This window comes from Aphanomyces astaci (assembly GCF_000520075.1).
Source record: "Aphanomyces astaci strain APO3 unplaced genomic scaffold supercont1.11, whole genome shotgun sequence".
Taxonomy (NCBI): Eukaryota; Oomycota; class Saprolegniomycetes; order Saprolegniales; family Verrucalvaceae; genus Aphanomyces; species Aphanomyces astaci.
In genome coordinates this window covers 183185-206234 of record NW_009798274.1, presented here as the reverse complement: position 1 = coordinate 206234, position 23050 = coordinate 183185, and the positions used below count along the sequence as shown (strand labels likewise).

At 49.1% G+C, this 23050-nt stretch overlaps 3 protein-coding genes across 6 annotated transcripts; 1 reads left to right on the top strand and 2 right to left on the bottom strand.

Annotated features, from left to right (window-relative positions):
• Positions 1-1284: 1284 nt before the first annotated feature.
• H257_05705 (hypothetical protein) lies at positions 1285-2776 on the bottom strand. The gene has a single exon (XM_009830653.1). It carries the CDS (start codon positions 2676-2678, stop codon positions 1371-1373), a length of 1308 nt encoding a protein of 435 aa, XP_009828955.1. The 5' UTR covers positions 2679-2776; the 3' UTR covers positions 1285-1370.
• A 941-nt stretch (positions 2777-3717) lies between these two features.
• H257_05704 (elongator complex protein 3) lies at positions 3718-6905 on the bottom strand. The gene is made up of 15 exons (XM_009830652.1): positions 6863-6905; positions 6655-6797; positions 6490-6591; positions 6326-6430; positions 6166-6282; positions 5755-5904; positions 5531-5686; positions 5384-5462; positions 5156-5292; positions 4943-5110; positions 4768-4880; positions 4640-4714; positions 4452-4566; positions 4324-4405; positions 3718-4173 (listed from the first exon to the last, which is right to left on the bottom strand). Exons 1-15 carry the CDS (start codon positions 6864-6866, stop codon positions 4088-4090), a joined length of 1632 nt encoding a protein of 543 aa, XP_009828954.1. The 5' UTR covers positions 6867-6905; the 3' UTR covers positions 3718-4087.
• A 485-nt stretch (positions 6906-7390) lies between these two features.
• On the top strand, positions 7391-22971 carry H257_05703 (hypothetical protein). 4 transcript variants are annotated; one of them, XM_009830648.1, is made up of 16 exons: positions 7391-7558; positions 7617-8459; positions 8588-8672; positions 8925-9803; positions 10388-10487; positions 10574-10661; positions 11237-11954; positions 12804-14573; positions 14872-15144; positions 15915-16751; positions 19163-19324; positions 19425-19526; positions 19581-19666; positions 19734-22518; positions 22645-22689; positions 22791-22971. In XM_009830648.1, exons 1-16 carry the CDS (start codon positions 7434-7436, stop codon positions 22905-22907), a joined length of 9015 nt encoding a protein of 3004 aa, XP_009828950.1. In that variant the 5' UTR covers positions 7391-7433; the 3' UTR covers positions 22908-22971. The 4 variants fall into 4 exon arrangements, with proteins under 4 accessions (XP_009828950.1, XP_009828952.1, XP_009828953.1 ...); XM_009830650.1 differs by lacking the exons at positions 22645-22689; positions 22791-22971 and having other exon boundaries at positions 19734-22541; XM_009830651.1 differs by lacking the exons at positions 7391-7558; positions 7617-8459; positions 8588-8672; ... (1 more) ...; positions 10388-10487; positions 10574-10661 and having other exon boundaries at positions 11120-11954.
• The last annotated feature ends 79 nt before the right edge of the window (positions 22972-23050 follow it).

Genomic DNA, 23050 nt, shown 5'->3' with positions numbered 1-23050 from the left:
GCATACATATTTTAAGCTTAAACCGTACACCATAAACTGTCCCTCCTATTTTGCCTTGACTTGAGTGGAATCGAAGTAAATGAACGCTAAGTTGAAGGCTATTCAAGCCGATTAAATAATCAGAAGAATGCCCAACCTTTCGGAATTGAAATCCCAGTCCTAAGAGCATCCCCACTCGTGGCGCTAAAACTCCAAAACTGCATACTCGTGGCGCTAAAACTCCAAAACTGCATTTTTTCAGTCAGATTTTAGCGTTTTAATTCTCCCACCGCGGGACTCTAACGACGCTACGCTAAAGTCAGATTATTCGTCAGATTTGACCGATTGGTTAAGTTCTGGCCAGCATACAATCAGCAATACATTTACACGTTTAGTATTACCTGGTTGCAATGGCATGACGCCATGTCGGCCAAGTACAGGTGCGTGTCCTCGCGGCCCCACATAGCGCAAAGCGCCGCTCAACGCTAAGTTAGAGTGAGTCCATGAGTCCTATCTTGTGTAACTCATCGACGCGACTGCATGTGACGTTTGTATGGTGAAGGATGACTGTCAGCATTGGCCATGTCCTTCGGCATGTGCCAACCTCGCCGACCGACGATGTTAACCTTACAGATTTGCGATTCTTGTAGGAAGCACACTGAAAGTTGGCGCCTGAACAGATGCAAGGACGACCAGGTCGCATGGAACCAGCGCCTGCATGCGTTGCCCCAGCACTGCACCCGCTCGCTCGTGTACGGTGCCCACATCACAGGCACTGGGACGAGCGAGCGGGTGCAGTCTCAACCAACGGAGCATGCCCCCTCCCCTTCTATTGCGACTTTTGGATTTCTGTTAACGCATGCGTAGACTATCAATCAAATATTGTGTATCTGTTCGTTTTCAAGCGCATGTAAGCGTAGACGCGATTATAGGTCGCAACCGCACTACTAGTAGTACCGGCAACGGAGTGCTACTACTGATGCGGCTTTCTAAGCGATATTCCCTGCTAGTAGTTCATTACACTGACTTGTTGGCATGCTTTGCCCTGAACTACTTTTATCCAGGCGATTCTGCGGCTTGGTGTCGTGCATCCATGCGAATAGAGTTGAATCGCTGTTTGGCAGCCGGTGTGAAATAGATGAAAAACGCTAAATTATTTTGCGTGATCCCACTTTAGATCTGGTTTTAGAGTTTTGGGTTTAGCGTCAGGGGTGGGGATGCTCAAAGCTGCATTCTACGACGAAGCCTCTTTCATGTGCACCATAAACTGGCCATCTACGTTAGTAGTAGCATGAGACGAATGAATTAAGTATGACGAAAGCGACATGACGCGCCTTGTTAAATTACTACTCCTTAACTATTAGTACTCCTAAATATATCAATGAAATAAATCAAAACGACAAATCCAACCACGGAATGTCCTCTGGGTCGTTCAGGGGCGACAGCGGCACTTCCCATGTATCGTCGTCGTCGTCGTTGTGAATGTCTGCAGGGTCGAACAACATCGAGTTGTTGTGCATCATGAGGCTACTGCCGCTGGAATGCTGATGTGTGGCCGACGGAATCGCAGACAACGACGGGCTGCACACGGCGGCGGGGCCTTTAAGACAATTCCTGGCCAGCACCATGGAGCGCGGATCGCGAGAGGACGGCGGGTGTTGTTCAAGCATGTCGCCAAACGTCAAGTTGTCCAAGATGGCGTCGTCAATCATCTCGTCCTTGATTTGATCCGACGTCATGGGTTCGGACTTGACCTTCTTCTCAAACGGCACAAACCCCATCAGGTCCGCAGGCTTTGTGTTGATAGATGCCGAGCTGCTTGTGCGCCAAAGCGGAGGCCGCATGCTCATGTCGGCTTGGTCGAGCGATCGCACAGCCACGAGGGAGCCGGTGGACGGGTTTTCCTTGACGCCAAACATCGTCGATGATTGCATGTGATGGGTTCGCTGCTTCATCATGCCTGGCATCTCTTTTCGACCACCACCATTCAAGTCAACAGCCGGCGGCGCCATCATTTGGGCAGTTCCAGGTTTCAGGGCGGGCGACATGTTGTCGGTCTTGATCAGCATCGTCGCTTGCTTGTTTTGGGTCGACAACGGCTTACTTGATGGAGACGAACACAAATCCCCTGCGGTTACGCCAGTCGATGTGTTGCTGTGGTTGTTGATGTGGATGGGGGCATAAATGGGCGTATCTTGTTCCGATGGGTACCGTTGCTTCGTGCTCAAAGGGTCGATCCATGGGTCCTTGGCCTTGCCTGCGCCTCGTCGCTTGATGTGCACGAGCAAGTCAGGTCGTCCCTGTCGGAAATGCGAGTGCTGGTAGATGATGGCACTGCCTTCCGTGACTTTGTAAAAGCTGTAAAAGTTAAGCTGGCGGATCAAACTGGAGAAGCGGCCGTGCCGAAAGTACTTGGGGAGAAAGGTCTCGGCCAACACTTTGGGCTGCACGATGCAAAACGCTGTGCCTTCTCGGATCCACGTCACGACCGAGTCCGGTTCGGTCTCGACCATCGCGAACAGCTTGGTGACAAAGCTCCCGCTCGCATTGTTCATCGGGTCGGTTGAATCTGTGTGGGGGGTCGTTGGTAAGTCCCCAAAGCCTCTGCACAACAAGTCGTTTTCTTCATGGGTTGGCATCCTCAAGGGATGCATGCTGTTGGATGTGTTCAGGTTCATTGTGATTCCCACGGCTGTCATGGTGTGTGTCTTTTCCTCCTACGATCTGTCGCGGCGGCGGTGGCGGCAACGGATGAGCTTTTCGGAGGTTCAGCCAAATTGGCAACTGAATGCTGTCCGGGCAAGGTAAAATAATACAATAATTTTATAAAAAGCATTTTATTGCACGGTTTTGGCATTCATCCCTCCGTGGGGTACTTTAAAAAAATATAGATCGTGTGGTTGCGTCAATATGGCGACATTTAAAAAAATGCAGCCAGGGGACGGGACAGACCATCACTCCTGGGACGGGGGCTTTGTACTACTTGCTCGCGCCTATACAAACTCCAAGTGGTGCGTCGCAACAAGTCTCGCATTCGATTGGCTCATTTACATTGAAGTTGAAATATTGGCGTATGATTGGCTGAATTTGACCACCATGTGGGCAATCGAAGATATTTTTATTAAATTCGTTGAAGTTCAACGTTGGGACCTCATACAAGGTTGAATAATAATATTGCCCGAGCGTTTCGTATTTTTTGTCGATACCGTGGGTGCGTGCGTTCAGCATGTATGTATCCTGTGCCATGTGGAGTTTTTTATTTTCCCCATGTTTGTATCGAACGGTTTTTAAAATATGCTCCAAATTTCGAACATCGCGTCGCCTGACCTGTGGAATTGGGCCGCGCCGATTGGCTCGCGCCTCGCTCCACGTGGCGACCATACAAATTTCAAGTCACCGTTGACTTCAACTTGAAGTTGCCGCGACGACGGCGCCCTGCCATTAACGACTTTGCATTTTATGACCCCGTGCAACCCGCAATATAAAAAAGTACTTGATAAATCAATGGCATGCCCATATTTTCTTGTGGCAACAAGGATATCCTCCAAAGTTCCGCTGCGGTATCACAGTATCTTGGACGAGGGAGCGTCACCATCGTGTCCACATGCGATATCCATGAAACCACAGATAAGTATACTGTAGACCGACGGGCGGCACGAGCGCACTTCCGTGCCGCTGGTGGCTTGGGTTGTTGGGGTGCGTTGGAAGTGGGTTCGAAATGGAACCGATGGTACTACTTGAACGAGTGACAAAGGAATGAACCATGATCTAGTTGGATATAAACAGGTTTCGTTGTGTTGTGGTGTCTGAGGTTGGCATGATCCGACGACGAAGGGGGAACGTCGGATAAGAATGACGGCGGCGGCGGTTTCATGACATGTCCAAATCCCTTGCATCGAGGCGGCATATCACAGCGACACGTTGGTGGCATCCACCGATTGGCTTGGCATGTTCAGATGCTCCAATGGAGATGCAAGAGATGCGCTGTCTTGTGTACTAATGTTAGTACTCGAACGAGCACAAGAGATAGATCCCACATGTGAACCCCCCCAATCAGTACATAAGTACTGGAACGACCCTGCCCAACCATATCCGTCGTTATCGAAAGTTAACAATCGTCGTTAAAGAACTTGGACATGTACGGGCCATCCAGTTCGTAGCCAAGCTTGCGGTAGTAGTGCCGCGTGCCAACCCCTACAAATATATGTACATACAGTACATATAAGTTAGTTAGGATTTCATCATACACTCGGTAGTAAAGTGTTCGATAGATATACGGTAGGTATACTGTACAGTACATAAAGCTGGTGCAATATGGACAACCGGTTGTTTGACCTAACTTACCAGCAATGACAACGATCTTGGCCGAGTTGTGTTCATCCCGTGCAATGCGCTCGGCCTCTTCCATCAAGAGCGTTCCAAATCCCTAAAGGTTCACCATGAGATGGACATATCAGTACATGTCGTCGTACTTGGTGTTGGAACTTGGTCGGGTCGCGGGAGTGGATGGGGACGGCGGATCCGTACACGTGAAGTTCGCGGACGATGGAAGTTCCCGGAGGAATTTCTTTGCGAAAGGCCGTGGCACTGTGTACATGTACGAGATATACATTACGGTATATATCTCCATAACTCATTACGGATATGGAAGGTACCGTACCTGGCTTGGCGCAGCCGCAAAAGACCCACGAGGATGTCTTGGGCGACGTCTTCGTAGGCCAAGAACGTCTCCCATCTACCAACGTCTAGTAAATTGAGTGCTACTACTGCTAGTAATACTAGTAGTACCCGCCGTTGGCGACGTAGTCCCGACGGACCAACTCGACTTGGTCTGGCAAGATTTGATCGTGGATGCCCTTCATTCCCACTTCCCGAGTTCGAATATCTCGACACGCCACCCCCTTCACACATCTCAATCGTCCTCCCCCTCTCATTTGATATATATATATACAATATGGCGTACCAGGTCCTTCATTCGGGCTAGCGCCAGCTCGCGCAAGTTGCCATTTTCAACGCCTGATGTGACCAGCGGCATCGGAATGTCTCGCTGGATGCGATACACGCGCGTCCACGGTGGCACGAGCGCCAGGAGCCGCGCCATCAGGTCCACGAGTTCGTCGGGCGAGTAATTCTACCAGATTGTTTGACCCATATGGCAATTATATTGGTAGAGTACTTTGTAGTGGCCAGTTTTCCACAGTTCGTACAGCCCCGTGCCTCGAATGACAAGAGTGGGGTAGATCTTGAGCCCATCCGTACGAAAGAGGGGGTTCTCAAAGTATTCTTTGAACCCGCTCAAGTCGCGTTCCATGCCTGTATCATCAACACCGTGTCACATGTTTCCGTATACTCGAGAAGTATCTTGATACGGATACTGTATCCGTAGAGCCTGTATCGATAGTACCCATATTCGGCAGGTCGGGCATCATGTGCGCCACGATCTTGTACCCGCAGTCTTTGGCGAGTTGAAACGAATGACACACCTAGGATGAAAATAGATATTTCGCTTTTTAGCCTGTATATGATCAATATATATATATATTTTTCTTACGGCGGCGACAGTATGGCCCCGATTGGTATCTCTGGCCACATCTTCATAGATGCTTTGGACGCCGATTTCGATCCGAGTACACCCATAGGACAACATGTCGTTCAAATGCGGTTTCAGGCAGTAGTCTGGCCGTGTTTCCAACGTAATGGCCGTACACTACCCCATTCATAATATTATACTCGGAACAATATATCGGTATTACTACGTATATAATATATTTATACCTTGGTCTGGCCCTGTTCCGAGTACCGCACGGCTTCCGCCACAGAACTAGACGTATGTCCAGAGAGAGCATCGTGGAGATTGCGCATAAACCAGTCCCGGTACTCCCTGTCCAGCGATAGAAACGTCCCCCCCATTACGATAAACTCTACCTATACATCATATTATTAAATATTATATATATACATATTATTCCAAACTGGCATTGGAAAACAATGGACACAAGTTTTTAGCCAATCAGATTGGGTTCTGGTCCCCAGTTAGCTTGTGATTGGATCGTAGAAAGTAACATAATTGACCAAACAATCGATTCAGCACAATCGATCGCTAGATGTGGACAAAATCACCATACTAGAGTTCAAATTGGACTGAAAGGGACCATATCAGGAACGATATATCGAAGGGCGGCATACTTTGTCGACGTTGTGGCCCAGGCGCTTGAGTTGGTCGACGCGGGTCTTGGTCTGCACGTACGGATTGTACCTGGCTCGAATCGCGCGCATGCTCGTGGGCTCGTACCCAGTGTATGCCTTCAAATAGTGTGAGAAACACATCATGCACATGCAAACGTACTTGGGTCGAGTACTCAAAGTCCGAGTCGGGGCCGCCTGGACAGTAGACGCAGATGTTGCCTGTCATTGCGATGTGGGGGCATCGATGGGGTTTGCACATTACAGCCTGGCAAAGACAAAAGTCGATAGAATCGTAACGTGATAATGTAGATATGTATGACGTACCACGACTGCAATGCCCGACGCCGTGCGCACGGGCTTGGCCTTCAAGTACGGCAGCAACTCGTCCCGGTATTCCTCTGGGATGGCCGAGATGATGTCGACGAGCTGTGGATTACACGACGATGAGTACGATAAGGCTATATAGAGTATGTACGCAACAGTACGAACCTTGGGCATGGATGGAAGCTTGTACACCTTGGCAACGTCGTTCTTCAACCGCGTCATGTTGACAGGGTCTTGCTTCTCATACGCCTTGATGATCTCGTCAACGATAGCAGATATCGCCTTGACGTATGTCTTGGAATCGACGACTACATGGTGGACACGCATAAAGGTCCCACACACAGACCAGTGCACGCCGGTACAACGTACATACCCATGATGCGATCGACAGCGCTCAACCAATTAGCACACCAGCGTGAATATTCTTTACTGATGTAAACAAGTTTTAATCAAATCACGACTGTTTATTAGTCACTTTTTGTTAAGAAATATGGCTCCTTTTGTGAACATCGCAATCAAAGTAATCACCACATAAATGAATTTCAGACATAATTAACTAAATGCACTAAGTGACTTCATTGCTGTATGTATAGTCTATTTTGAGCTGCAATTGCTGTGTTTCAATATGATATATTTACGAACTGGCCAATGGTGTGAAATTATGTATTTTTGTTAAACTATTTGAATAGTTTAACCCTATTTTAACCTACACGTTATATCACAATGTGTGCGTTTGCTGAATTAAAACGTCGGATTAAAACCGCGTTTTAATGGTTAGCAACATTTGGCCTGTTCTGAGTTTCATCATCAAGCGTTTAAGTACAAGCATACAAATCCCAATACGTTTCAGAAGTAGTACCTATTCCTTGCCTGAAGTACTCGTACGGTACTTCTTGGTTGGAATTGATCAACAGAACTCGAGGACCAGGGTCACCCGATTCCTCATGCGCCGACCCCAAGACGACGAGGCTGCGGAGGTGAAGTCGGTGTCTACACCCATGGATTCGGCGTACAGGTTCACAAGCACGCCGCCGCACGACGTGCAGTTGATCGCGGGCTCGGCCTCAAGGTACAAGTCGACGCACGAACATCACACACATCACTTCACTCATCGTCGCGTTGTACAGGGAACCTGAGAACCCACTACCATCGACAAAGCCTCCCAGTTGCGTCCAAGAACCCTCCTCCATCAAGCTCTGGTCGAAAGCCACGCTTGTCAAGGTGCTGTGGTTCTTGGCCGACGTCGTGTTTTCGTTGTCGCTTCTGTTGGCGACGGCGGTTCGCGGCAGTGCTCTGTCTTCGCTATACCTCCTGTCATGGATCATCGGCATTCTGTACTCGTTCAAGTCGCGCGCGCTGGCCGCGTTTACGATCCTCGTGGCCACGGTCGGGGTCGCCGCCAACACGTACTGCATCGTGTGGTACGAAACCGCGCGCGCCAACGACGACAACGCCGCGATGCTCAACCTCCCCACGAACCAATCGGTGGCGGATATGTTTCCAATCCCGGGCAAGGACATCTTGGCCGTGGTGGGGATCAAGTACATGGAGTCATGGGACGACTACATGTTTGGAGTGGGGCCAGATGTGCTGATTTTGGTGTCCACGAGTGTGCACTTGTACTTCATCTACCGACAGCGCAAGACGCAGGACGCCGCCATCCCCATCACGATGCCATCCGCTACCGCCGCCCCTTCCTCGTACTTTTCCAAGGAAGCGCTCGTCGTGATCCTTCGAGGCAGCGAGCTTATCGTGCTCGTGTCGCTGCTCCTGTGTGCGTTCTCGTCCCCGGGGTACCTTGGGGCGCTGTACTACCTCGTTTTCACCTACTGCTTGGTTGTATGGACGTTCTGGAGCCCCAAAATCACCCGAAGCCAGCTCGAACGCCACCAGTCGACGTTTTGCTACTTTTTTGGCCCCACGTCCATGAAACTCATGATTGCGTATACGATCCCCGTCCTCTTCTTCTGGTACGATATATATGATTGGTGTAGCTACAAATGGAATCTTAAACCATATATATATATATTCTATCCCTTGAAGTATTTGTAGGCTCTATATATATATATATATTTAATACATCGTGGTCGTGTTGTAGCCATGGGTACCAATACCCGCAATTGCACGATTCAGCCGTGGGTCGGCACATTGGACAATACGCCAATATTTTCGTCTTGCCAGGGGTGCGTACATATATATTTGTTTGAACGTCAACATTTTGATGTATTATGTATATATATATATATATATATATAATCTAAAAACTGCCCAGATTGGCACCTGTTTTGAACAGTATGATACATATGTATTTAAAACAATCCACCTCTACACATGAACAACCATTCTATTTGAACACGTGTTGTCTTCCTTGTTCATATTAGCTTACCATGTTGCTCATATTCCTGATATTCTATCTCGTACATTCCTCCATGTAGACATGGGCGAATTGGCAAGGCTACGTCTTCTACGGGTCCACCCTCTTCCTGCTCGCCACTGCCTCGCGCACGTACCCCATCTACCTGCAACTGGCGTCGTCGTCGCTTCCGGCCTCCTCTTCGTCTGATGCCACGTCCGCCGTGTCATCAGCATCCCTCCAACGGGTGCCGTCGACTGGCGAGTCCGTCTACCACGACTCGCAGCCGCTCGTGATGTCGTCCAGTCTGCGACACCGTCGCCTCCGAGACGGCTCTGCCAACAACCTGTCGTCCCAAGCATCATCCTTCTATTCCGCCCGCGAATCGGTCCACAGCGACGACACCCCCCACGAGTCGGAACATGCCGCCATCGTGTCCGCCCAGGACCTTTTGCACCAGGAAAACCTTGTCGTCCGCGTCTTCCTCGAAGATCGGGGGGTGCTGGGGGCGATCGCAGCCGCCGTCTTCTGGTGTGTGTCGTACCCGTCGCACCTCCTCGGCGTCCTCTTCGGCATGGCGCTCGTGACACTCGGCACGTACGGCCTCGTGATCCCGCGCCTGCTGCTGCTCGTGCTCAACTTGTACGCGGTCGTCGTGTCCGTCGTCACATATGCCCTGGACGTGCCCATCCTCGTCTCGTTCCAGTGGGTTCAATCCCAAAAGGCTTTGCTTGGAGTCACGAGCTCCCAGTTTCCGCTCGTGGACCTGTCTATCCACCACTCGTGTCTGATTGTCATGTGCTTTTGCCTGCGTATTCGTCTGCGATACCGTGACCTTCTTCGAGAACTTCGAGATGACCAAGCACTTGAACGACTCAACGCCCAAGTCCGCATCTCCGCCTTGTCCGACATGTCTGCCGCCGACACGCCGTCCCGCGTGCAGCATGACAACTTTCAACCGGTAAACAATATCCGGCAGACTCGTTTTTTTGTTACATATTGGGCTTTTCACAGTCAAATTTGCCTATTTTGGGGGATTGATGAAATCGAACAAAGGATATGATTGGCTATAAAGAATGAAGAAGGTTGCAATTTGATTGGCTGAAAAGATTGATTAGTCACAAAGATACCTCTTCAAATTAATTTATATGAAATTTCGAAGTTCCGGCGATTGTTTGGCGGTTCATTCAACCAAAAATTTTGAGTAGAATACACAATACTTATTATATATATATATATATATATATACTGTATATACAGTGGATAAGTGATGGGATGGTATGCACTCTAGTTTGGTATACTTTGTGTTGGGTAGTAGCTGTACGTGTTCTGAATTGTATACTTCAACTCGAATGTTAAATACTACTAACGTTATATACACATATGCAAAGTCGACGAATATTCTCAGTCAGTTTGATTTTTCTTTTTGAGCACATGCATATATTATATATATTATAATAGATCCGTGACCAATTCGTGTGCATAACGTTATATATATATATATACATTTGAGTACTCATGTTTCCATGCTGTGAAAATAACTAGCACCGGATGACGTACTTGGAATTGGCTGCGCTTTGGTTCAAGGACATGCAGTGTGTGCTCGTATCACTCCTGGACACCACCGTACTGTTTACGATCTTTGGTACGTCGCATAATATTATATACACGATAGACTATATGTCAAATATAATTTATTAATATTTCTCACTGGATATCTATCCCAACTAGTCACGGTGCTCAGCACGTCAGTAAATTTGCTCCAAACGGGGTATCTCATGTTGGCTGCGTTTGTGGCCGTGTTTCAGCGTCTACGACGGTACACTTGTCGAATCTTAATTCTCCGCTCGATTTTATATACTAGTATATATTATATGTTCCGATATATATATATAATTATTTATATATATATCGATTTCCGCATTCTCTCGTTATCAAACCAAAACAATGGGATACTCTTTATATCGTCGTGTGCGTTGACGACATAGTAAATTGTCCTTCCAGTCAAAATCTTAACTAACTTGCTATATCCATCAATGAATCATTTATACTATATGTTGTATATAAAACCAAAAACGTTATCCAGCAGTGATATGCCCATCCCACACTAAATTCAATTAGTCACACACTAATTAGCTGTTTCTTGTTGATTGACCGGATGATATCCTGCAATCTGATTGGCTCGTTGCTTTTCTGTATAATCTTGACTCGATACATTCTCCAATACATCGTTCCAGTTGTTTCGAACGAAAGTACGAAGCGCCACAATATATATATATATATATATATATATATGTATATATATTATTCTGTACGAGTCCTATGTCATAACAATATTATTCTGTACGAGTCCTATGTCATAACAATATATGTATATATATATACTTTACGTAGTCGCATGTGGCGGTACTTGCTCGCGTATACCCTCGTGGTGTGCTTCTTAATGTACATTTGGAACGTGGTGTGCCCGACTTCGTTTGACCGGACGACTATGGAGACGGTGGGGCTCACGTGCTTTGCCGGGGCCTCGCCAGCATCTTCCTGGAACGTTCTGTGGCCGACGCTGTTCATCGCGCAGCTGATTCTGATCGTCCAGGTCGTGATCCAGCTTGTCATTTACATGAAATCCGACTCGGGGCGACCCGACCGCGACGCGATGATGCGGCAGGCCCCGGGGCGGCCCATATACTTTATCTCTCGGCTAACATTAGAAGTGGACCTGGTGTTCCGATTGGTGGGGGGCGTGGTGGCGTACGCCGGCTTCCTCTTCCTGGGGTTCGTGTACGAAGTGGACGCAGACGGCCGCGTGACGCTGATCGGACTGCTCCAAGTGCTGCTCATGTTTACGTTGCTCGGGTCGCATATGGGCAGTATGGTCAAATCGCCGCGGGGGAACTCGACCAAAACGCAGTTTCTATGGCGACTTGTGCTCGTCTACGAAGGGATCGTGCTTGTCCTCCGGTACATTTACCAGTTTCGAGCGGTGGAGGACTTTATCCGGACGCATTGGCACCTCACGAATGTGCTCACGATCGAAGACTTTGGCTTGAAGCGGTACTCGGACACGAACGAATTGTCGGGGTTGTTTGCGTACCTATTTCCCACGGCACTGGTAACTTTAAACCTTTTGCTCATATTTCTTCACTTGCAATAATATGTATGGAATCGAGTGGTGGATTTATCTATATTTTTATATTATTTTATTTTTTATATTATGTTTTATATTATATTATGTTTTATATTATATTATGTTTTAGATTATATTATGTTTTAGATTATATTATGTTTTATATTATGTTTTAGATTATATTATGTTTTAGATTATATTATGTTTTATATTATGTTTTATATTATATTATAAAAGTAAAAACGAAGGACACGTGTTTTTCAATATACTGTATAGATTGAAAAATATTTTTATTTTATATAGACATATTTTTTTATATCATGTCTTGGATGTCACGCTCAATGAATGTACTGGTTATTTCGACATTGGATCTACGTATTCTGGTTGGTGTCGACGGGTGTTATTTATACTCGTGCATGTAGTACTTACTACTGATTGCATTTCGAGCTTCATTTCTATATTTCACGACCACGTATAATATATATATCGCTGATACATTTCCGCCATACCATATAATATATAAATATATCTTTGGTCCCACGGATATTACATTCCTGCATCGTGTTTTATCATATACTTATATAGTTTGTGTGTATATATATAATGTGTATATATAAAGTGTGTGTGAATGAATATATATAGTGTGTATATGTATAGTATATACATAATGTGTATATATAAAGTGTGTATATATATATAATGTGTATATATATAGTGTGTGTATATATATTTTATTAATATATATATACGATAGTCCGTTGAGTTGGTTATATCCTTGTACAAGATCTACTGTTAATACCATTGTTTCGACCACCTGTGTTATGTTGTTGGTAGTTGGCAGCTGTGACAGCGTGGCACTTGCGTTCCATGAAGCGCAAGCTGCCGACGTACGAGATCCTGACGCCGGGCCGCAGTGTCGCGATGGATGGCGTGGTGGCGGTCATGGCGGAGTTCAAGCGCATGGTGTTCGTCAACAGTCCGATTGTGTTGCTGCTGTTCAATATGGGCGTGGTGTGCCACAACATCAACGCGTTCAACGTCACGTACTTGTCGCTGTTACTTGCGACACTGTTCAAGCCCAAGTGGACCGGGTCGTGGAAGTCTCTCTTCTGGCTCTCGTCCTTCTTCGTGCTCTGTTTGTACGCGTTCCAGGCGCGGTCGCTCCAGCCAGACAAGCTCGCCGTGTTGTTCGGGTCCGACTTTGCCGCCAAAGTCGAAGAAAATGCCAACTGGTTTGGCCTCGCACGGATCAACAAGGCACTGGCGACCTCCTCTTCGTCCTCCTCTTCGACTGACACGGCGAATGGCGGCAACTACTTCCACGCGACAATTTGGTCCATGACGTGGCAACACCTCGTGGTCATGCTGCTGTGCGTCGTGACCCGGGCCTCGCACTTCTGGGACCCAGACAAGGACAAACCAGTCGGCCGCCGGCGCAAACACCACCAGCAGCCCAAGCGCCGCGAGACATCCGAGAGGTGGATGGCCGACGCCGAAGACGCCGATGAATATGAAGACGGCGGGGGAGGCGCGCCTCTGTTGAAGTCCCTCCAGGACTTTAGTGTTCGGTTCGTGTCGCAGGGATCTGTGACACTGACCATGCTCGTTCTGCTCGTGAGTGCATTTGTGCATCTCAACAGCATCAGCGTCGTCTACTTGGTGGTCGTGCGGTGGATCCTCGCGGCCAACCCCGTCACAGTGTGCCGCAACTGGACGTACCTCGCCATGATGCTCGTCTTCGTGTGTGTGACACAGTACTTTGTCATGCTGTGGCTCCCGCCGTTTATGAACCGACCGCGCCAGTCGCTGCCGCCATGGACGTGGTTTGAGTTTGTCTACCAAGAGTACTTTGCACTCAACTTTCAGCACCCGTGGGGCCTCTTCTGCGACTACATGTGCCTTCTCGTGGTATTTATGATACCTGGTGCGAAAACCTACTACTTAGAGATGGAGCAGCGCGAAGGGGCGGCGGCGGCGCGCGCGGCGCAACTGCTCGTGTCCGGCCACGTCGACTCGCCCCCCGTCAGCGGCGGCCCCGTGCCCGGGGACGTCCACGACTTCACGACCGACGCCCTGCGGAACCAGCGGCCGTGGCGCCTCCTAGTGTTTGTGGTTATGAACTACTGGGTCTTTGGGCTGCTCGTACTCGTGTTCGTGTCCGGATGTGTGCGGTCAGGCGTCACATCTGGCATTTACTTGGCGTTCGCCATCTACATGCTGCTGCACGTACATGCTGTGGACGACCCCCAGAGTAAAATGCTGTGTCGGCTGCGCGATGTGTCGTGGGGGTACTTGTTTCTGCTCATCTTGTTTCAACTGCCCGTGTTTAGCGATGTCACAGATCAATGTGAGATCGGCACCAACAGCCAATCAGATGGCGTGTGCCTGTCGTTGCCGGCAGTTCTAGACTTTAACAAGTTGCCCAAGAACTACCCAGGCGCCCCCCCGTTGCACAGCAACTTGCCCATCCTGTCGATATTGATCTTTTGGATGACCAACATTCAGGAACTCATCTTTCGGTCCCCCATGTACGACTACGTCCGCGCGTACACGAGGCGCCAACACGACCAGAGTCATGACCGACGGAAAGCGCTGCATGCTGAGGTGGGGTTTATAATATATATATATATGACTAAGGGTGCATATATATATATATATTTTTGCCAAGACATATCCCTAGTGTGATGGAAATAAACAACTTGTATATATATATGTATGGTCATGATTATCGTGTTGAGACTAGCTATATGCTGATTTATTTTAAATTTGACTCGTGTGTGTGTGTTGATTGTTTGGTTTATGATCGTAATATATATATATTCGATATAGTATTCGGGTGGGTATCAATCTTTTGATTTGTGTTTATATATATATATATAACTTGCGGATTTGTTGTCGGTAGGTGCTACTGGATCGACTGGAGCGGTGGACAGCACTCAAGCAGGAAAAGCAGGCGGCGATTCTGCGCCTCAAAGCCATCATCTCGCGCATGGTCAACAAGGTCGAGGAGATGATGGACATCGCATCGGGACTCAACTACAGCCTCCCGCCGTCCGCGCCCCTCGCGCCGACCATCGTGCCCCACGAAACCACCCAAAACGCTGTCACAGTCACGTGGAGCCCGCCACCAGGCCCCTTGCTGCATCGCATTCGGTACTACGTTGTCACACGCCAAGTACGACCAGTTCGTTGTATTTGATTATATTGCTGCTTCTTTGGTGGGCGATTTTGTGTATTTATATATATATACATATATCATTATATGATAATTGTATTCATGAATATGGATGGCCATACGAGTTGAATATATATATATATATATATTATAACGGTGTGTTCTTTTGTCAAGTGGGTATTGTGTGTTGTATTAAAAATATTCTCCCGCACCGGCAACCTCACCGGACCTGCGAAATGTAATATATAACTAAGTTTAATAGGTATGTTTGTGACTATTCTTTGGTTTGAGCCAATCCTATTCCAACCCTTCCTTGTTTTTAGCCAATCATGCTGTTTTGCTTGATTTCAACAATCCTCCAAAATTGGCAAATTTCAGCATTATATATTGTCCTTTCGAGTGAAATTTCGTGTTGTGGCGTGGTTTCTTGTTGGAATTTAAATCGATTTGATTGGCTACCTCAGAAGAGCTCAAAATTATTAACTAATCAAAACCTTCTAAATGAAATTTAACCAATCAGATCGATTGTGGATCGGTTTGGTTGGCGCGAAATTTGATTGCACCCCCTCCCCAAATTTGTATCAAGTCGACAATAGTCGTATTCAAATCCTTTTGATCGCTCGTACTTCTTCAAATATTATTATATAAATATATTGCTCAAATCCGTTCTTCCTTACTAGTATATGGTTAAAAATTCATACCAAGGCCGACTGACTCGTCGAAATCTTTACACTTTCGACACTGTATCACACTCTCGACACTGTATATAGGTGTACCCGCCGACGACTCTGCTGGGCGACTACACGGATCCGGTGGAAGTGAAAGCTGCTGCTGCTGCTCCTTCTACTTCGTCCGGCGGCGTGCCCACGCGGGTGGTCGTGGACGGATTGCGTCCAGGGACGTCGTACCAGTTTAAAGTGTCGGCGGCATCTCGCATGGGCGAAGGGCCGTTCAGCGCCCCGTCCGCTCCGATCCAGACGATTCCGTTGAATTGGGGCGGCACATGCTTGGCGGGGTGGGTGCAGTACCACAAGCAGCGGTGGCCGGCGCCGTGGACCAGTCGGCTGTGGTTTCATGCCAAGATGCTGCCCCGGTACGCCGTCATCGACAGCCACGCGTTTGTGTGGTACAAGAACGAAGCGATGGCCCTCAAGCACCGCAGCATGAAGAAACGCAAGCGCATGAAAACATCCTTCTTGACAAGGGACGTGTCCCTATGCGACCTCTCCGAGTCGACGTATGGCCTCGCCCAAGTGTACGCGATTCACGTCGTGGCCATCGCACGCAATGCCCATCAAGTGCGCTATACGATCCAGCTGGAAACGGCCGACGATTTCGACCGGTGGGTGGTGGAGCTGGGCTCGTTGGTGCCTCGGCACGCCGTGGGCGACCGATTAGAAGCGTATTTGGAGGCCAAGGGGGTGCCCCTGCCGCCGCTGGAACAGATGGGGATGGCAGATGACGACGATGATGAGGACGGACACCGCAGCGAGTGGAGCAGTGTCACAGGGGACGAAAGCTGGCTTAGTGACGCCGAAGACGAAGAGCTCTGCGAATCCAGAAACATCGCGGCACTTGTGTACTTGGCCGTGTACTCGTTCTTTTATGTACGTGGTTTTGAATGGATGGATACGAGGGACAGCGGAAGGGTGGAATCTTGTAGAATGGCCTGGATATATATATATATATTATATATATATGTGTGTGTTACTCTTTTCTCTGGATTTGAAATTGTACTGAATTATATAATTATATAGTCGCTGTTTTTTACATGTACAAGAACGAAGCGATGGCCCTCAAGCACCGCAGCATGAAGAAACGCAAGCGCATGAAAACATCCTTCTTGACAAGGGACGTGTCCCTATGCGACCTCTCCGAGTCGACGTATGGCCTCGCCCAAGTGTACGCGATTCACGTCGTGGCCATCGCACGCAATGCCCATCAAGTGCGCTATACGATCCAGCTGGAAACGGCCGACGATTTCGACCGGTGGGTGGTGGAGCTGGGCTCGTTGGTGCCTCGGCACGCCGTGGGCGACCGATTAGAAGCGTATTTGGAGGCCAAGGGGGTGCCCCTGCCGCCGCTGGAACAGATGGGGATGGCAGATGACGACGATGATGAGGACGGACACCGCAGCGAGTGGAGCAGTGTCACAGGGGACGAAAGCTGGCTTAGTGACGCCGAAGACGAAGAGCTCTGCGAATCCAGAAACATCGCGGCACTTGTGTACTTGGCCGTGTACTCGTTCTTTTATGTACGGGTATTGTGTGTTGTATTAAAAATATTCTCCCGCACCGGCAACCTCACCGGACCTGCGAAATGTAATATATAACTAAGTTTAATAGGTATGTTTGTGACTATTCTTTGGTTTGAGCCAATCCTATTCCAACCCTTCCTTGTTTTTAGCCAATCATGCTGTTTTGCTTGATTTCAACAATCCTCCAAAATTGGCAAATTTCAGCATTATATATTGTCCTTTCGAGTGAAATTTCGTGTTGTGGCGTGGTTTCTTGTTGGAATTTAAATCGATTTGATTGGCTACCTCAGAAGAGCTCAAAATTATTAACTAATCAAAACCTTCTAAATGAAATTTAACCAATCAGATCGATTGTGGATCGGTTTGGTTGGCGCGAAATTTGATTGCACCCCCTCCCCAAATTTGTATCAAGTCGACAATAGTCGTATTCAAATCCTTTTGATCGCTCGTACTTCTTCAAATATTATTATATAAATATATTGCTCAAATCCGTTCTTCCTTACTAGTATATGGTTAAAAATTCATACCAAGGCCGACTGACTCGTCGAAATCTTTACACTTTCGACACTGTATCACACTCTCGACACTGTATATAGGTGTACCCGCCGACGACTCTGCTGGGCGACTACACGGATCCGGTGGAAGTGAAAGCTGCTGCTGCTGCTCCTTCTACTTCGTCCGGCGGCGTGCCCACGCGGGTGGTCGTGGACGGATTGCGTCCAGGGACGTCGTACCAGTTTAAAGTGTCGGCGGCATCTCGCATGGGCGAAGGGCCGTTCAGCGCCCCGTCCGCTCCGATCCAGACGATTCCGTTGAATTGGGGCGGCACATGCTTGGCGGGGTGGGTGCAGTACCACAAGCAGCGGTGGCCGGCGCCGTGGACCAGTCGGCTGTGGTTTCATGCCAAGATGCTGCCCCGGTACGCCGTCATCGACAGCCACGCGTTTGTGTGGTACAAGAACGAAGCGATGGCCCTCAAGCACCGCAGCATGAAGAAACGCAAGCGCATGAAAACATCCTTCTTGACAAGGGACGTGTCCCTATGCGACCTCTCCGAGTCGACGTATGGCCTCGCCCAAGTGTACGCGATTCACGTCGTGGCCATCGCACGCAATGCCCATCAAGTGCGCTATACGATCCAGCTGGAAACGGCCGACGATTTCGACCGGTGGGTGGTGGAGCTGGGCTCGTTGGTGCCTCGGCACGCCGTGGGCGACCGATTAGAAGCGTATTTGGAGGCCCCGGGGGTGCCCCTGCCGCCGCTGGAACAGATGGGGATGGCAGATGACGACGATGATGAGGACGGACACCGCAGCGAGTGGAGCAGTGTCACAGGGGACGAAAGCTGGCTTAGTGACGCCGAAGACGAAGAGCTCTGCGAATCCAGAAACATCGCGGCACTTGTGTACTTGGCCGTGTACTCGTTCTTTTATGTACGTGGTTTTGAATGGATGGATACGAGGGACAGCGGAAGGGTGGAATCTTGTAGAATGGCCTGGATATATATATATATATTATATATATATGTGTGTGTTACTCTTTTCTCTGGATTTGAAATTGTACTGAATTATATAATTATATAGTCGCTGTTTTTTACATGTCATGTGGCATATCAACGACAATGAGCAGATATGTTTGTTCGCAACGGGTTGCAATATATATATATATGTATTGATTGCATTCAATGTATTGTGTTGTCGTTGGAAGGATGTATAATAATCTCAAGTTGATATATATATATATATATATTGATATATATAGTCGCTCCAAGATGCATCGATGCGCCACGAGTCCCAAGTATACGAAGAAGACGACGAGATGGTTCCGTCGTGGTATGAAATGCTCACGATGATCATCAACGCGTTTCGGAGCAACTCGCGCAACGTGTGCTGCGTCGCGTTCCTGTGCAGTTTTGTGTTTCAGGTACATATATATATATATATATATTAGATAACTATCATATATAATATATCCATATCTGGGACGAATAACATCAATATACGAAACTAATATCTTTGAATAGGGCGATTTGTTGAATGTCGTGTACGTGTTTGCTGCGTTTGGGTTTCTCTTGGTGGAAAACCCTCGACCGCACTCGTTGGCGTGGCACGTGCTCATGCGATATGTATGGACTATATATATATATATATTATACAAATATATATTTATCCCTGCCTAGTCGTTCTGGGTCGTGTGTGCGCGCTACTTGTTCCAGTTACCGTTCTTCTGCCAAAACATCAACACCAACAGCGTGCTGTATCCCAGGTCTTTTCGTCTCTATATTCGCCTCCTCAGTATATTTAGTGTATTTTTCAAATGTCTATTTCTGTAGCATCCAGCCGTGGTGCCCCGATACACTAGACGTGCCCAAGACCCGAAGCGCGATCCAGCCCATGGTGTACTTTGGCTTGTACAAGTTTGACGGCATTGCAAATCCGGACGTGGACACCATGTGGCGCGGTGTCGCATGGAATTTTGTTGTGATTTTGTGCATTTTATTTCACCGCCGAGAGCTGCAGCTGCGGGGCATGTGGCACAAGTCAGTGGATCACCAGCACGCGTCGACGTCTGCGGATGCCACGTCATCGGCCTTTGACCACATCAACCAAGCTCGGCATACGCTCATGTCCCGCGATTCACTCGATGACATGGACGCGTTCGATGTGGCTAACTTTTTGGCGCGGCACGACCACGACGCCGACGATATGACGGACGCCAAGCCAGCCCCCGTCGCATCAACCACCACCAAACCAGTGGTCTCGTCTTCCAAGGCAGTGGCGTTCTCGATCGAACGACAAAACAGCATCGCAGATAACGTCGTCGCAGATGATCTAATGGAAGATGCTGGCGGTGGGGAAACGGGAAGGGGCTTGAGTGACGGACGAGAAGCGGTGGAAGACCTGCCGGACCGCCGCCCCGTGTCCCCTAGGGAAGCGTTGCTACGTGCGCAATACGCCCGTCTGCAACAGCAAGACAGCCTCCAACACCCGTACCTCCGCCAAGAAGATGAAGAAGGCGCCGACAGGCAGCTAACGTCCTCTGAGTCTGCGGTGGTTATGCATACCCAGGATACCCCCGCGATCATGTCGCCCCGGGAAGCGTTGCTGCGACGGATGGTGTCGACGTCGCCGCCAGCCCCCCCATCGTCGCCCCCGTCGTCCCCCCGCGACGTGATGCTGCTCAGAACCTCGTCGCAGCATTCGGGTCGATTGGTGCGGAACGGATCCAGCGAACAACTGGACGAGAACGAAGTCCCCCCCGTGCTCGTGGACCAGCCCCCTCCCGTTTCGACAACCCCCATCGACCTCTCCAAGCGACACCCCAAGTTGGTGGACAAACTCTGTCGCAGGTATCCGTCTGCGATGGCGTTTGTGGGCCGGTTGTGGCCCCCGACGCCCCCTCACTGGGATAAGGACATGGCCAAAGCCATGCTATGCCCGAAACCCGGCCGCGACTACCTCGCTGTGATGCTGCTGCTGCCGTTCGTGTGCATCGTGTACGCGTTTGTGTTCTTCAAGTACTTTGGCGAACCCCTTCGGGACGATTCATTTGCAATCAACGCCAGCGACTCGATGCTCAATGGGTACATGGTGCTCATCGTACTCTTCGAGCTCACAGTTATGATGTGGGACCGTGCCGCGTACGTCGTGGGCTCGGTCAAGCTCAAGGTCGCGCTGCATGTCACCGTCCTGGTCGGCGTCCACGTCGGGCTCTGGATCATGCTGCCATCTTACAGCCAGTCATACCTTCCCGCGAGGCCGGGGCTCCAGGGGTTCTACTTGCTGCACTGTGCGTACCTCTGGTGCAGCGCGTACCAGATCAAGCACGGGTACCTGGTCTTTCGCAGCAACCACTACTCAAAGAAGTCTGTGCATGAGACATCGTTTGCTGACGAAATGTGTGGCAAGCTGTTTAAGGTGTACATGTTCGTTCCGTTTGCGTTTGAAATCCGATGCTTGCTCGACTGGATGTGCTCGACCACTTGTTTAAACAAGGACATGTGGCTGCTACTCGAAGAAACCGCGGCCACGCTCTTCCTAGTCCGCCAAGAAATGGACGAGCGGATCCGCGACGCTGCCTACTTGAAGGGCACCAAGCGGGTACCCGTGGCCGGCAAGTTTGTGTCTGGCGGCGTGATTCTCGTCGTGATGCTGCTGTGTGTGGTGGCCCCGCTCGCCATGTTTTCATCGCTAAACCCGACGACAATTGAAAACGAGATCACGTCTACAGTGGTCACGTTGGGGCTGGTTCAAGCGGATGGCACGGTGCAGCAGCTGTACATCAACGGCGACACCAACAGCGACCGCTTCACGGGCCTGAATATCAAAGCCAGTGACACGGTGATTCAGAAAACGTCATATGCATCCTACTCGAACGAGATTTGGGCCAGCTCCCCGCCGCTCCGCCGAAACCTCGTCGCACGGCTCAACTCGACAGAGATGCTGCAGTGGAGCCTCCGGTTCTCGTTCACGCGGGATGGTCCGGATGGTAACCAGGTGGTTGCGACATCGTTCGAGGCGGAGATGACCCCCATGGACCGAGCCCTGCTCATGAATATGGTGCTAAACCACGGATCCACGGCCGACCCCGTGCGCGTCTCCACTTCCCACAACGCCACCACCCCCACTACCCATCTCGTGCTCTCGACCTCCAACCAGACGTCCATCTCTGTCACAGCCGACACGATCACGATGCCGTCCATCCGGATCAAGAACTTTTACACTCCCGTGATCAAAGTCGGCGCCCAGACCAACCCCGTGCCCCGACGCAACTACATGATGCGGGACCTGGACATCCAGCGCAATGCTGAAGATGGCGTCAGCTGGTGGGTCGTCCGGTCGCCCGATCCCGTCGGTAACGACAAGCTCAACGGTATCGCAGTCAAGTGCTTTGACGGGTCCGGCGCCGACAAGGATGGGTTCTGCCTCGTGACTATCTCCGACAACATCGTGGCCGGGCTCACCACGCTCGGCATCGGCAGCTACGGACTCACGGCCGTGTATATCTTCGTCGTGTTCACCGTCGGCGCGTTCTTCAAAGACATGCTGCGAGGCGCCATGTATAAAGTACTGTACGAAGAACTGCCCAACCCAAACGATTTGCTCGAACTTGTCGAGGTATGAACTGTACTCTGTCGCACACAAAAAAATATATTATATATCGATATGAACTTACAGAAAGACCACCAAAGAGCATAAATATGGACAGATCTACTTATTTGGTGTGCTAAGTCTACTTTGTAGGGGGTGTATATTGCGCGAAAGGAAGAATACGTTGGCCACCTCAAGGTACGACCAACTATGTCTTATGATAATATCTATATCTATATATATATTGATATATATCTTTTTGTGGAATATATATATATTTCACGGATTGAATAACGTAGGACGAGGGGCGACTGTACGAGACGCTGATTCGCATGTTGCGGTCGCCCGAGACGCTTGTCAAACTCACAGGGTCCAACTCGATCCATATTCCGCACCCCAAGGAAAAGACCGACTGATAAATCAATTGCATTCTCAACTATTAATATATTTTAATAGTATTTTTATCCGTCGTGAATTGCACACACTAGTATCTACTAGTACTAATAGTACATACTCCGTCACCAGGTATGATGGTTTAACTAACCAAGCGATTAATCGT

Bases quoted from the DNA above. Each gene is read 5' to 3' on its own strand.
- H257_05704 (XM_009830652.1), bottom strand. The intron at 6,592-6,654 runs GTTCGTACTGTT...TGTAATCCACAG, and splicing joins AGCTTCCATCCATGCCCAAG to CTCGTCGACATCATCTCGGC. The intron at 5,687-5,754 runs GTATAAATATAT...TGAATGGGGTAG, and splicing joins CGGAACAGGGCCAGACCAAG to TGTACGGCCATTACGTTGGA.
- H257_05703 (XM_009830648.1), top strand. From the start codon at position 7,434: ATGCGCCGACCCCAAGACGACGAGGCTGCGGAGGTGAAGTCGGTGTCT. The intron at 7,559-7,616 runs GTACAAGTCGAC...CGCGTTGTACAG, and splicing joins ATCGCGGGCTCGGCCTCAAG to GGAACCTGAGAACCCACTAC. The intron at 10,662-11,236 runs GTACACTTGTCG...TACTTTACGTAG, and splicing joins GTGTTTCAGCGTCTACGACG to TCGCATGTGGCGGTACTTGC.
- H257_05705 (XM_009830653.1), bottom strand. From the start codon at position 2,678: ATGACAGCCGTGGGAATCACAATGAACCTGAACACATCCAACAGCATG.